Genomic DNA, 14,361 nt, shown 5'->3' with positions numbered 1-14,361 from the left:
CCTTTACAATACATTGTGATGGATGCTCGGCCCAGTCGTAGCGGAGCCGTGAGAGACAGCTGTTCTGTGGTGAAGTATGAAAATTGTATTATGAGAAGTTATGGAAGCAACCTGACCTTCAATAAACTGTGCATTAGTGGTATCTGATCGTCAGCTGAGGTTGCCAGTTACAGTCAGGATGTAAATGGACAATTCAGTGTGTATGTACAATCTGAGCGACGGCAAATCTAAGCTAATAATATTCTATTTTCTCTCCGTATCATCATATTGTGCACATTAAAAAGGTGTATAAAGCTCTTTGTGGCTCCAGAGGAAGCTGCGTGTAATCTGATGAATTGCTTCCAGTGATGTCACTCAGTGGCTAGGTTGCATTGTGGGTAATGCCTATTTTTTTGAAAGGGAAGAAAAAAGGGACATCTCTTGTTCTGCTGTATTGACTTTGATTTATTGTTTTTAAACTGTCCATAATAGTCCAATAGTCCAACAGTGTTATAAGAGGGCAACGCTAGACCAGTGGATTGCTTTTCAAAACAAGGTGCCTTCATTACCCACAATGCAACTGGAAACAATTACAGAAATACAGCTGGGGCAACTTTACAGTATTATGTATGTATGTAATTCAATAGCTTGGCTACATAGGTAAAGTATATTTTGTTGTTCTATTGTGTTTCAGAGGTGTTTCTGCTCCATGTTTTTTTGTAAGGCTGTAGCGTGTTGTGTTATGATGTCATGTTTTCCAGTTTCTTGAATGAAGAAGAAGAACAAGAAGAAGAAGAACAAGAAGAAGAAGAAGCAGACGAGCGTGTTTGGCTACAACAGCTACTGTTTGTACTGTTGGCCCAACTCCAGCCTACAAAAAGCTCCTTCAGAAAGCAGTAGCTGACACCGTATTCACCTTTTTATACAGTGTGGGATGCTGCAGCAGTCAATACGAAAGTAGAAATCAATACAGTCTGGTTCATTCTGGACTGTGAATTGAAAGATCGGCACATACTTTATATGTACTGCATGTATCAGTATTTTAAAAGTTGATTAACAAAATAACAACTTAAAAGTACTGAGGGCAAAATGGCCAATGAAACCAAACCTCATGTCGGCCGTCCAACTGCATAAGACGGCTCGACAAAAGTCATTTTATTGTGTTGAATTGATATCTAGGGTGGTCACGATACAGATCCCAGTGTAGGAAATGCCTCCGATGCTGCCTAGAAAAGGCTGCATCGGTAATCAGCAAGTCAACAAGTCAACAAGTGTATCTGCAGATCAGACACTGAATCATTTATTCATTAGAAACAGTACGCTGCATCCACATGTTCATTTTCAGTTAAGAGTGACTGTCAAACTACATGATAAAAGAAAGTATGTTCATCTGTGTGTATTTGTTCATGTTTCACAAAAGGGTTTAACCTGAGTCAGGTCATAAAACAGTCATAGTTCAGGTATCACAATCAAAAAAAACAGTTGGATCATCTCTACTGATTCCCTCACAACACCCCAGAGAACGCCCTGAGGGACGCTTCACCTCCATCACCTCTTTCACCTTTCCTGTACTTTACTCTCGGTGGAGCTATACGTTGCTCTGACATCACGCTTCCTCGGACAGGACGTACTCTCGTCTGTCCTTTCTGCAAGTGATTAACGTGCAAGTTGCATTAATACTTGTTGTACAGAAACTTTTTTTTTTTCCATGCTGAAGCTCTTTATTCAAAAGTTATCCAGAATAATCGCACCACACATTATCACTTGCAATTTTTCAGCAGTCACGCGGACTTTCCAAAATCTGCAAGGCCATCTCCGCCATTTGACAACACTTCATAAATTACCCCAGTCCAGCACCTTCTGTTAGACATTTACAGGCTCTCCAGTTTCTTTGTCATCCTGTTTATGCACGTCTACAATATGCTCTGGGAAATTCATTTTCTCTCTGCTGCACAACTGACAGAGTGCTATTTAATACACAGTAAGCCAGTTTCACTGTTTATTACACCAGACAAGGACAAAGTAAGGAAGGAGAGTAGCTTAGGAAAGCACCAGAGAACTGTATTTGTGCTGATAATCTGAATTGTTTTCCATGTTCAGTATAGGGAAAAAGAGAAAGACGCTGTAAATGCTGACATAACCAACTACAACTGCAAAGAGGCTGAATAGTACGAAGTGGCCCAATACATTACATAAACTACAAATAGGACATTGTGAGGAAATATAAACAGTATCTAATGCATTTATCACTGTGTTTTCTGTTTTTTTAGAATGAGTCCACCATGGAGCCTTAGGAGGATAACAAGAGGATAAACAACTTCAGTTGTTTAGTTGTCCAAAAATGTTCTGTGGACCATGAAACTTTTACCAGATTTTAAGATTTTCTGTGAGGAGACAAGGACCGAATCTTCATTTTTGGGTGAAGTTATCCTTTAAGAGCGTAAATGGAATTACTTTTGTTATTCTAATGTTGAGAGAGAAGCCGAACAGCCTTCTCACTCGACCCTTTGCTGAGTCATCCTCCCTATGAGGTTGCATCTAGTGCAAGTTGAACTCTTCTGTAGGCACATTAAACACACTGAGCATCGATCAGAGAAGAGGAGAAGAGAAGAAATCTTCAGTGTATCATCTCCCATTCAGTGATGTAACTAATGATTTTAATTTGCAGTGTTTTAATATATATTTTTAAATCAAATTCAGGTGGCTTCTTCCTGTCAGAGATATAGTATTTTTTTTTTTTCTGTGCGCATTAATGTTCTATCAAAATGACTAAAGCGCAGCCCATATTGAGTTGGCAGATTTTAAATACATTCTGTCTGTGACTACGAGCTCATCCTCAAGTCACCATCTCAAAAGTGCTTGCCTCAGACTACCCCCTGGACATTTGTCAACTATATTCAGAGGAAGGAGGGGGTTCAGCTTCACTCTATGCTTTTCATGATCAGCTCTTGTATCTGAACACATATTTTGCCATGCATTGTATGCTCCAACGCACATATAACTACGTATGTATCCGTAAACGCTGTGGTGCATTTTAATCATTCGGTGGTCAAAGCTCAGCAGGAAGAATGGCGTGTTCGCAGTATTTGTGATATGTCACCCTTCATGCTTTGTAACTTGTGGAAGCTGAGATCATAAAAACCCCCCCGTTCCCATGCTGATGACAGCTTGGTTAAACCCGTTCCCGTGATGATGACAGCTTGGTTTGAAATATGTCCTCCAGAAGGACGAATGCGTGATTGAGGTGAGAACTGAGCTGTTATCTCTTCCAACTGACCGGACATCACATGTGTCATTTGGATTTTTTTTCTTTAATATCGAGATCAAAACTGCAAAGAGATCTGCACACTGATCCAGTACTCTATATGAGTCTGGTTCCCATGCAACAAATCAGTAATGGCAAAAGAATATTTGTCAGATTACCCTGCCCTTTATTTCTTGGACAGCAGGACAAACCGTACTCAACACAGCCCGACATCACTCCTGATGGCAGAAGTACGCAGACAAACAAAATATAATCTAACTGGATCACATGCAGTAGGAAGTAAAAGTCATGCATGGGGACAAACGTCGCTCAAGAACAGACGTCACTGCTGTTGCTGACAAACAAACAATACAGCGAGAGCTTCATGGCCATGGGAAGTATTTCTTAATTCTGGAAAATAACTGTACATTCAGAGAGAAGCCGAGACGATCATAGCTGCGTACAGCGGACAGGAAACGCACATCTGTATCTGTCCGAAGAAGAACTTCAAATATCACATTACAGGTTACACTATGCTTCTAGAAAACTGGTCATTAGGCGTATTTAAGTGCTCAAAGCTGCATGCTCGTCTGCCGCAGTCTGAAATAAACATCCATAAATCATTAATTCTGTTGCTTGTTTAGAATTATTCAAATAATCATCTACTACAAGGTAACAGCATATTTGTAAATGTACTGAAAGGCTGGTTAATAATTAAATGGGCCTCTTATAAAACGGATTTTAGCTAGGTCATGTATTTCGTTACTCTACTTTATTAATTTATTCAGATACATGTTACGGGTCATCGCTTTTATGAAAACCACTTCATCACACAGCAGAACATCCCGCAACTGCTAACAAGTACGTGTCGAGGCCGTGTGTCAGTGTGTTTCAGAGGGCGTGTGTGAAGGTGGGCTGAGTTTTGCAGGAGAGGCCGTTTTTTGTCGTATATAGGCAGACAACTCGATAATCATTGGATGCAAGGTCTCCATCGCTCTTGAATCAAATCTGTTTGCTTACAACAAAAATAAAGTTGCAGTCAAATATTGTAAAGAAGTACAGTGATTATCTAAACTGCAATTAACTTGTGATGAATGAAAAATATTTGCATATTTGTTCACGCACCCTGGACAGACAATACATATTTAACTTCTATAGTTTGTGACAGAACTAACTTCTGGTCTCCGGTCCAGGTCCAGGTCCAGGTCCACTAGTGCCGACCGTGTTGTGTGACTGGTGCTGCCACTGGAAGCTCTGATAAAAATGATAGAAGATGGCCTAGATGTTCCCAGGCAAGCTGTACCCATATAACAAATACCATTCTGTTTCATGAATTTACTACAAAGGTCACAGGTTAATGTTGTCTGCTTGCCTGTAACTGCAGTATGAAGCAGGCCATGGGTGGCAAACACATTGCTATGATGGGGTCATCAATCCGCACTGAGGGAGCATCCACAATTCAAGGGACAGATAAGGAACATCTGCCTTTTGAATGATGTTCAAAGTCAGGCCACTCTTAGGTACATAAGGAGTTGGTGGAACCATTCTGTGTTTTGGCCAAACACAAGGTGATTTCACTTTGTTCTCTACCTTTCTGTTAATGTTGGTAACGATTGAGAACCTGATGGTTTCAACCCGGTTTTGTCCACGATCAGTCACAGGGAGGAACAACCATTCCCCAAAGGATGCATCGCCACAAACCCTGTTGGTGCCAACACTGGACATATAGGACAGGATTGTGTCCTCTTCTATCCAGTGTCTAAACAGCTGTGCTGTTTAAGCTCATGTGACAGTTTTCAACAAAAAACAAGGTCTCAGGGGCATACGCATTGTAGCAGGTGCATATAGCAGAAGTAAGCGGCTCAGTGCATCTGTCTTTGCAATCCCTTTACTGGCTCTGTACATACAGCTGTACTGGTATGCCTGCTCTATTCCATCAGAGGTTGTGGACAGGATGCAAAGACTCTCACTGAACAAGCTCATCACACATTTACAGTCTGTACTTATCATAAGGGTCCATAGAGATGGTGACCAGTGGGTTTCCATTGCATTGACACCATAGAGGGAGGCAATGCAGGACAAGACTATCTCATTATCTGCATCGTAATATGCAGGTAGCTGAGCTGAACAGAAGACCATCAGACCCTTAAAAGCTTCCAGATCTTGGCCCAGTTTACAAGATGCATCACTCTGAGGATGGTGGTACAGAAGTCAGAACTGTCAAGAAGGCATCTGATAACTTGCTAAAGGAGTTTTCCAAGACCAGAGCTCAAAAAGGGCCACAGGCTTAGAGGTCTCTGTTTTTGTTTCTCAATGACACACTACAGTAGGTGCCTGGGACTCATGCTTGTTTCTTTTCATGCACAGCCCAGTTTCTAAAAGACTCTTCCTCACAAGATCCAGATCCGCTATTGTGGCCCTTGGATGAAATTACCATCAAGATCTTTCGGCCGACTGTCTATTGTTCACAGGAAAATGGTGTGGCAGGATACCACTAACACTAACCCAATGGTCGCCAACCATTTGCTATGAAGGGCCAACAGTCTGACTATCCCAACAGGTGATTTTGATGATGACTTTTTTCCTTGTGAAGAGCAGAAATCAGTGCAAGGATTCTTTGGCTGGCTGGAAAAAAGGCAGTCTGTGCACTGGGCAGCTGTACCCAAAATAAATCCATGTGCCTATTATTGTTGGGCTCATACAATGGGTGCTGTGATCCACAGTCTGTGGGACTACCCCATTTCTTCCTTTTCAATTTATGGCATAAATATCAATCTCGGCTTGTGAAAGTATGAGGTAGCCTCTGAATGTATGTGCATCCTCAGTAAGACCACTGATGGTGCCCAGCTCCTCCTTAAAATCTTCTAAGCCAATTCAGTTGGATCTAACACCGGCAGTTATCACCTGGCAAAGAAATGTGTCTCACATGCATCTAGAATGACCACTTTTGATTGGTTCTTACTTTCTACTCTATATACAAATAAACATCTATATAATTTCCATATAGAGAGACAAATGCACTTTTTTAGTTGCTTTCACAGAGGAGCAAAGGAGAAAGTATTCTGCCTGGGAACCGCCCATAGCATCACTGCATCTCTACAACACCAACCTCAGCTTTAGCTTGTTCACCCTGCTGCTGTTGGACAAGCGATACAGGAGTACCCAGGGTCATACCAATAAACTCCCTCAGGTAACAAGATTCCTTAATTTTTCGTCCCACCACAAATACTAAACAAAGTGCCTGCTAAATACCCTAAAATATAACTGTAAATAATAAAACAAGTCTGGTATGTTCAGAAAATTACACTGTCATGCAATAATGCAATTAAAGCCTGTTGGTGGGTGAATGGGAAAGTGTAACTAGGAGAATCTAGAAGTAAAGTGTGTATCAACTTAATTCCATTGGGGTTGAACATTAAATAAAGTAACATACGTGTGTCGGCTAAAATGCCACTGACTGAAGTGACACGATCAACGAGCCAAGACTTAAGTCTATTTTTTCCTGTAAATGGGTTTCCACCCTCAACACAGGTCAACATACATCCCAAAAGTGAAACAAAAGGACAGAGAGGTCATGTTGATGACAAAGGTAGTGTGTGATATTTTTCATTTCAGGTATCTGACTAAGTAGAAGTGCATCAGCAGTAACAATAGTGTGCATCAATTTGATTATTCCAAAACAATTTAAGTACAGATAAACCCAATTTAAAATAGAAGTGTAATAATTCAAAAAGAGCAAATGTGTCTAAAGAGAAAATTTAAAAAAAAAAAACAACAAACATTTGTGCTATCCTTAAAAAAATAAAAATAAAAAACATACTTTCTTATCTGGGTTCTGCAATGCTCTGGTAACCTCGCTGAATCAAAATCTAAGTAATGCATCATTCAGGTTAAATGGGGGTTGCGGTCCATGACTCAGCTCTCTATGACCATGGGCAATTTGTTTGGAAGTTACATCCAACAGCTGTAATCCAAGTAAAAAGATAACGAGAAGAAGAAATACATAAACCTTTCATAAATGATGCATTAGTCCTGACAAAGAAATTCAAGAATAATACAATTGCTGCTTTGGGTCTTTGTAGGCTTTTCATCTGGTGGCGAGGCCACAATGCATCAGTAAAATCGTTCAGCATCACTCTCTGCAACCTCTTTCTAACAATTCAGACCACAGTCTTTTTTTTTCCCAGCTTTCAGCTAGTTTTCATTTTCAAATATGGGTGTTGGCCCGACAGTTAGGAGCCACGCTAAGTGTCCAGCATCGAGCCAAATTAAAACCCTCTTTGTTGAATCTGGAGAGCTGAAGGTCGTCAGCAGTTGTGTCACGACAGAAGTAGCTGACTGATGTTGGAAATATCAAGACATGATGGACTGCAGCTCCCTGGCCTGAGGGTGAAGCACAGCTACTCTCTGCCTGGAATGCTCACTCTGTAAAACTTGCCCTACCCACTCCAGCACATTTACAAGCTGCTAGACAATAGGGGGCCATAACCAACCAATATCTAAGCATCCATCATCGCATCCATTAACAAACATTCCCAAGTAGAGACGTGCTGTTGAAATCTTTGAAGATAAAAGGGTAATTAAGGCAGTTTGTCTCTTTGTCTACACAGAAACATACAGCATACGGTCTATTTTTTATCCAATCTCATGCTAATAATTAAAGCAAAAATATGAAAATATGAAAATACATCAAGAACCTGCTAGCTACATTAACGGGGCAGAGTAAAGGCTGATTTATGGTTGCATGTAGGCTTTACACAGAGCCTGCAACACAACCTCTGCTTGAAGAGACACGGAGAACAGGTACAACCCAACAAGAGCAGCAGCCGGCCAATCAGGTTGGTTGGTGTGTTTACTGGGGAGACTACATGTCACAAACATGATACTACCAAGAGGACAATTACAGTCGTTGCAGTCTGCGTGCAGTTACGTTTATTGCGAGGTTCAGGTTACGGCATAAAGCATGCATCTATGCAGGTTTTTTGGTTGTTTCTTAATGTTTTAAAACAAATCCCCAGCTACTGCAGTTCTTTATGTGAATGCTGCAGCGCTGTTTGTGTGAAGCTCGAGAAAAAGTGTTGTGGATGTCAGAACCTTCATTTCTGGGTGGTTCGTCAGCTCGTATCGGCTGCAAATTGAAAATTCTTGAATGTGAAACATTCATATCTGTCAGAAACAAAGACATTCAGCTTCCTCTGAATCAATGATATGTCTCTGGAATGGCAGCGCTCCAGAACGACGAAGGACAGCGTAATCTCAGCTATAACATATGTATTTTTTACAATGGCTAACATCAGGCTAACACATTTTGGCATATAAACCTTCATGGAAGCATCTGCTTTTGGCAGTGCACCCCACCAGTGGAAGGTTATATGAGGAGCCGCACCTGCTATACGTTTCTCACTGCTTGCTCTCACTCCCATCAAGTGTGGTGTAGTCTCAGGACTGACAAGCTGCTGCCTGCAGCCTATTTATACACAGACTGGAGAATCATATATACTCAAAACTTAAAATATATTGCATCCTCTGCATCTACTTAACAGCCAAAATTATGTGTACAAAATATAAATGTGTGTGTGTCTACATCTAGCATTAAATTGAAACTCTATTCTAAACACAGTATATCATTCAGCAATACAGACAAAAGCCAAACTGCCACAGTGAATTAGGCGATGTAACGTTCTTGAGGCGATGGCCATCAACATGTATCATGTAATCACTACGTGATTTCGTTTAACGCGGTCTCGCTTTTGTTACACATAAACTGGCCACATAGCATTATTCAGATATGTTTTGAGGTGAGTCATGCCACATTGTCTCCGCCGTCCATTCATTTAAAGTTTATGTTTCTCAACGAGTTAAATGTCACGTCTGTGCACGTGTTTCAGCAAAAAAAAACACATTTTACCATTTTAGATTTTAGCATTTGAAGATGTGCTAGATTTTTTTTTTGTGGCCGACACAACTGGAGCGGGAGCAGATTTAAGTGGCGACATACACACACACGCACACACACACACAAAGACATTCTACTGTGCTCCTCGCTCTCATTAAAATAACATCACACATGCCCTGGAAGTAAAAAAAGCCTCTTTTGTTCTTTGTTTTTCAGACGGCGACTGTAGTAAGTGGCCATAAGCTTTTTGGGAATACAAACTTTTTGAATACATGTGTGCAGCAGGCATAATAAAGCCGGTGCTGTAATGAATACGCTGCACTGAATCAGAGCCGTCACAATGGCTGTCAGTCGGCGTTGAGTTATGGCGTCATCAGCGAGTGGCCTTGCACCGACCAGGCCCGAGATGCTATTGTGAAAACACTGAAAACAAGAAACACCATCTCCAAACTGAGCTTCTACATCGTACGTTCAGCTGCGATAACACATGTTGTAGCATAAATACATCTATTTCTTTATTTTGACTGTAATAAAGTAGACCTATCCTTTGCAAAACCTTTAGCAACAGGATGATATGCTCGTCAGAAATCGAACAGTTTTAAATCTATTGTGGTTTAACAGTTTCAGTAAAACAATCAACCCAAATGACACACGCGAACGACCGTCCCCCGCGCCTTCTATTTTCAGCAATTATCAAAATAACCAATCAAAGTTAATGGGGCGGAGGGGGCTTTTTCCCGATCCGCAAATCAAATCCTCGGAAACACTTCTATGCTTTACAAAGAGGCCATAAAACGTATCTCATCAGAAAAAGCACTGCTTTTTACAAAACAGTGTTTGACTGCTCTTCTACATGTGTGCCCTACTTCCTCGAGGAGCAGCCATCTTCGATATGTGAATAGATGCATAGTAATGACATGGTAGCAGTCACATCAAAGCTGTTCCTGATATGTTGCCACGAGGCCAACTCTATGACGGATTCTGTGGGGGGAGGGGGGGAAGTGACTGATCATTGTGTGCACACCTTGACTTGACAACAGAGCCCAAGAGCTCCCCGCCCCCCCCTCAAAAAAACCAAGCGCAGCCACAGCCCGTACCTCCAAAATCAGGCCTTAGTCGGATGTCATATCCCTTCAGCAACTTGTCCACGGTAGTCTTGGCCACAGACATTCCGGAGCTTCCAGTGGAGGAGCTGAGGGGCAGAAACCAGAAGTGTGAGAGGAGGAAGAAGGACAACAACCACACATTGTCTTTTTTTTCTCGATATTTATAACATGAATGGAACATTTGGAGAGGAGTTAGGATGCGTTAATCAACACCCAACGCAGGAATACGCAGATGAATCCCAGATTTTAAAGCACCGAACAGCACAATTTAAATGAAAACGTAATGTTCACGATGAGAATAACAGTTAATAGATGTCGTTATTTGTACGTTATGATGTATTCATGTGACATTAACAGACTCTTGTGTTGTCATGCCTCGTGTGCGCACTGTCCCGCTTTTTGCCCCACCTACAGTACATCCATCTGCTCGACCGAGTAGACGTAACGATGATACACCTTGTCAAGCTTTTTTATCGATGCCGGTCCCTCAGAACAGTGTCCGTGAGCCCAGTCTTATTCATGTTTTATGTTATAACACAGCCTCCCATCACGCAGTTAGGAGGCAGACCATCCCCAGGAGCGGAATATAGTCTGCTCCAGTTCTGACTGACACCTATAACATCGGTGCCATGACCTGCATCACCTGACCGAGCCGGGGGGCCAGCTCTCCAGCTGAGGTTTCCTTATTACGAACAGGGTGTGAGAATGAGTGTGTGTGTGTGTGTGTGTGGGGGGGGGGGGGGGGGGGGGGGGGGGGGGGGGGGTTACACGAGGGGAGGGAAGTGGGTTAAAACGTCTCCCTCGATAGGAGCACGAGCCCCCCTCGGCTCAGCCAGGGAAAGCACCGTTCAATTAGCTCATAGGTGCTGCAGCTGTTCGTCAAGCTGGCCGCTTCCAGGACTTGTGGGTTCGACACCTGAGAGCATCACGGCGAGGGACGACATCGGTGACACCTGGAACGCGTTCAGGATTACGCCCCTCTTCTTCTCTCTCTCGCACTGCAATTCCAGGTTATTCTAATGGGATCAAAATGTCACAAAAAGTGCGACCCAGTTCTGTGCGAGCACCTAAATCTCATAAGTGAGGCTGTAGGTTACTGCAGACAAGGGGAGAGGAGGAGGAGGAGGGGGAGGAGGAGGAAAAGGAGGAAGAGGAGGAGGTGGAGGAGGAGGCCACAGGGGATATGTGTGAGTGCCTTTCACAATAAAACAATAAAGGGATTGATCAGGAGATTGTGACTCTGCTGTAATTCATACTGTAAACATCAGGAGAGCAGATTATTGAAACTGTAAATCTCACAGCACCCTGACTGATCCAGCATGATGATGATGATGATGATGATGATGATGATGATGATGACGACCAGCTGGGATTATTTATTCTTCGATTTCTGATTGATTAGCAATCAGAGATGCTGATATGTGTTGGACTATTTCTTTGCTGCGCCTATAGAATTTTTTTTTTTTTTTTTTTTTTTTAAAGCAGGCTTGAGAGGGGGCCGAGCGTCTCCAGCGGTGTGGACTCATCATCATACATCTGGCTGCTTACCACATCATTGCAATCAATCGATCTGTGGCTGATTGATTCCATCCGTCCAATCAGCAGCTGAGCGTGCGGTAAGGCTGGAGGAGGGGGGGGGGGGGGCTGGCTGTCATTTAGGGGGTTAGGCTCACACTGACAGCAGCCCCATAATAGTATCCCCATTTTCATATCGGGAGTAGGTTACGTTTCACAAAAGGCTTGATCCGGTGCACGCGCATGTTTTTACGCTCGCGCGCGCCACAGCTCCGTCTATTAGAGCATTATATCGGCAGCGATGCCCCTAATAAGTAGGCCCGGGTACCCCCTTTAATGCGATTTGCCACATCTCAAGCTTTTCACACTGAGCTGTGATCACATCTGTTGGGTGTGAAAGGTTTTTTTTTTTTACTATTATTATGTAATTTTGTTTCTTTCTTTTTTTCCAAAGCCACGTTTTTTTTTTGCCCCCTCTTACCTTTGAACAAAGCAGAAGAAGGACAAAGCCGCCAGAGCAGAGAAAATTCCACATAATTTATCTTCTTGACGACCCAACATCTCCACAAAATCCTCAAGATATAGTTTCTATAATCCAACCAGTCCAGTGGTCCTCCAGAGAAAAAAAAAACCGCACAAAGTAAAAAAAAAACAAAAAACAAAAAAAGGCAATTAAAAAATATATATATTGCCTTTAAAAAAAAAAAGAAAATGCCGAATAAACTGGGCTACATCTACATATGCGATGTCTTCATTAAAATAAGCTTCTCGCTGTTGAAAAAAAAAAAAAAAAAAGAAAAAAAAAGAAGAATCTTGTAATTGGCCCCCCGCTGATTTCTGTTTTTTCCTTTTTCTTTCTTTAATTTCTTTTTGGGGGGGAGGGGGGGATTCCTTTTTTTTTTTTTCTTCTTGTTTTGTTTCTTCTTCCCCGGCTATGGAAATCCGTGCAGGTCACAGAGCCCCTCGACCAACACCAGGAGATCAGACATCTTGCTCAAAAAACGGCATACACAATACTTTTAAAAGTGATGACAAGTGTTCTCCCCCTTAAAAAAACAAACACTGGCATGAATGACTGAGCAGCAGCCTCCCGGTGATCAAATCGGCGGATGAAATTTCCCAGTCCAAACCTGCAGAAGAGGCATGGTTCCAGCGAGGCTCCGGCGCCAGACTATTCCACAAACGTGATGTTGTTAAAAGATATTTGTTTGAGCTGGGAACGCTGGTCGGCTGGAGGGGAGCGGTGGGCGCAGAGGGAAAAAGAAAAATGAAATCTTCATTCCCTCTCTCTCTCTCTCTCTCTCTCTCTCTCTCTCTCTCTCGCTCTCTCTTTTCTTTCTTTCTTTTTCTTTTTTCCCTCCCGTTGCTGCTGCTGCTGCTGCTGCTGCTTCTGCTGCTGCTGCCGCCGCTGATGATGATGATGTAGATCAGCGCAAAGTCACTGAGGGGAAAATGCACATTGGAATAAAAAAAAAAAAAAAAAAAAGCACTGGGTAATATCTGATGCAGACGTCAGAGCAGGCTATATCACTCCTCTGCTGGAGAGAGAAGAGGAGAAGAAGAAGAACAAGAAGAAGAAGAAGAAGAAATGATGCCGAGAAATATGGATGGCAACTAATACGCCAGTACGTGTATCATCACAACGCCGGGGTTCATATCGGAGGATGCTGTTTGGGAATTAAGAAAAAAAAAAAAGAAAAAAAAAAAGTCCACTTGCCTCCGCTGTCCGAGTTTAAATGGCGTTTTTTGGGGGGGAGGAGGGGGGAGTTAATGTGGTCCGCTCGTCTCCTCCTGGAAACAATCAACACATGACTGAGGATCAACAGTCCGGAGAGACATGATGGAGCAGAACCTCCCTTTTTTGACTTCTTGAGTTTTTGAAATTAAAATAATGTCCTACTGGGGGGGGGGGGAGAGAGAGAGAGAGAGAGAGAGAGAGAGAGAGAGAAGGGGGGGGACACCTGAGGTGAATTCCTTAGCGACAGCCTGTTCATGCGCTGAATTGTCTGTCTATTCTCTCTGAAAGCCATTAGGATGCTGCGAGTGTGTGCCGATGCGTCCTCGTGCGTTTCTTCCACTTTTTTTTTTTTTTTTTTTGGAAACTCACACACACACACACACAGAGAGAGAGAGAGAGACACGCACCCACACACAGTCATACAGACATGGCATGGCACACGTGCGCGCACACCACATGAACACGCGCAATCTCTCTCTTCCTCTCTCTCTCTTTTTTTTTCTTTCTTATTTATTGAATCACGAGTCTCTTCTGTGCTTTGAAAACACAAACATCCTTTGCTTGGAAATCGCAAAAAAAAACAAAAAAAAAAAAACGCGCAACATCACAATTCAAGAATCACACAAGCTTGTGTTTTATACAGAGGAGGAGGAGGAGGAGGTTTTCTTCAGGGATCTCTGTGCTGTCCAGTTGCTAAGCAACCCAGCCAGCACTGATGCAGTTGTGGTGAAGGCTATGCGCAAAGGCTCATTTAAAGGAGTAGACCCAATGCTGTCACCACTGTGGTGTCAGTGGGACAAAAAGCAGACAGCAGCAGAGCCATGGATCCCGTTTCTCCTGGTAGACATGTAGAGGGAAACGCCATTTATAATCATACATGTGG

The 14,361-nt window shown here is 42.6% G+C and overlaps 1 protein-coding gene across 2 annotated transcripts in view; it reads right to left on the bottom strand.

Moving 5' to 3' along the window:
- gabrb4 (gamma-aminobutyric acid type A receptor subunit beta4) overlaps positions 1–13,597 on the bottom strand; it is a 50,021-nt gene extending 36,424 nt beyond the window's left edge. For both annotated transcript variants that reach the window (XM_037118408.1, XM_037118409.1), the window contains exons 1-2: positions 12,222–13,597; positions 10,217–10,311 (exon numbers count right to left, since the gene is read on the bottom strand). In XM_037118408.1, the coding sequence (XP_036974303.1) occupies positions 10,217–10,311; positions 12,222–12,301 (175 nt within the window). In that variant the 5' untranslated portion in view covers positions 12,302–13,597. The remainder of the gene's footprint in view (positions 1–10,216; positions 10,312–12,221) is intronic.
- Between the last annotated feature and the right edge of the window lie 764 nt (positions 13,598–14,361).

This window comes from Acanthopagrus latus, chromosome 13 (assembly GCF_904848185.1).
Source record: "Acanthopagrus latus isolate v.2019 chromosome 13, fAcaLat1.1, whole genome shotgun sequence".
Classification (NCBI taxonomy): Eukaryota; Metazoa; Chordata; class Actinopteri; order Spariformes; family Sparidae; genus Acanthopagrus; species Acanthopagrus latus.
This window is presented reverse-complemented; position numbering and strand designations above follow the sequence as displayed.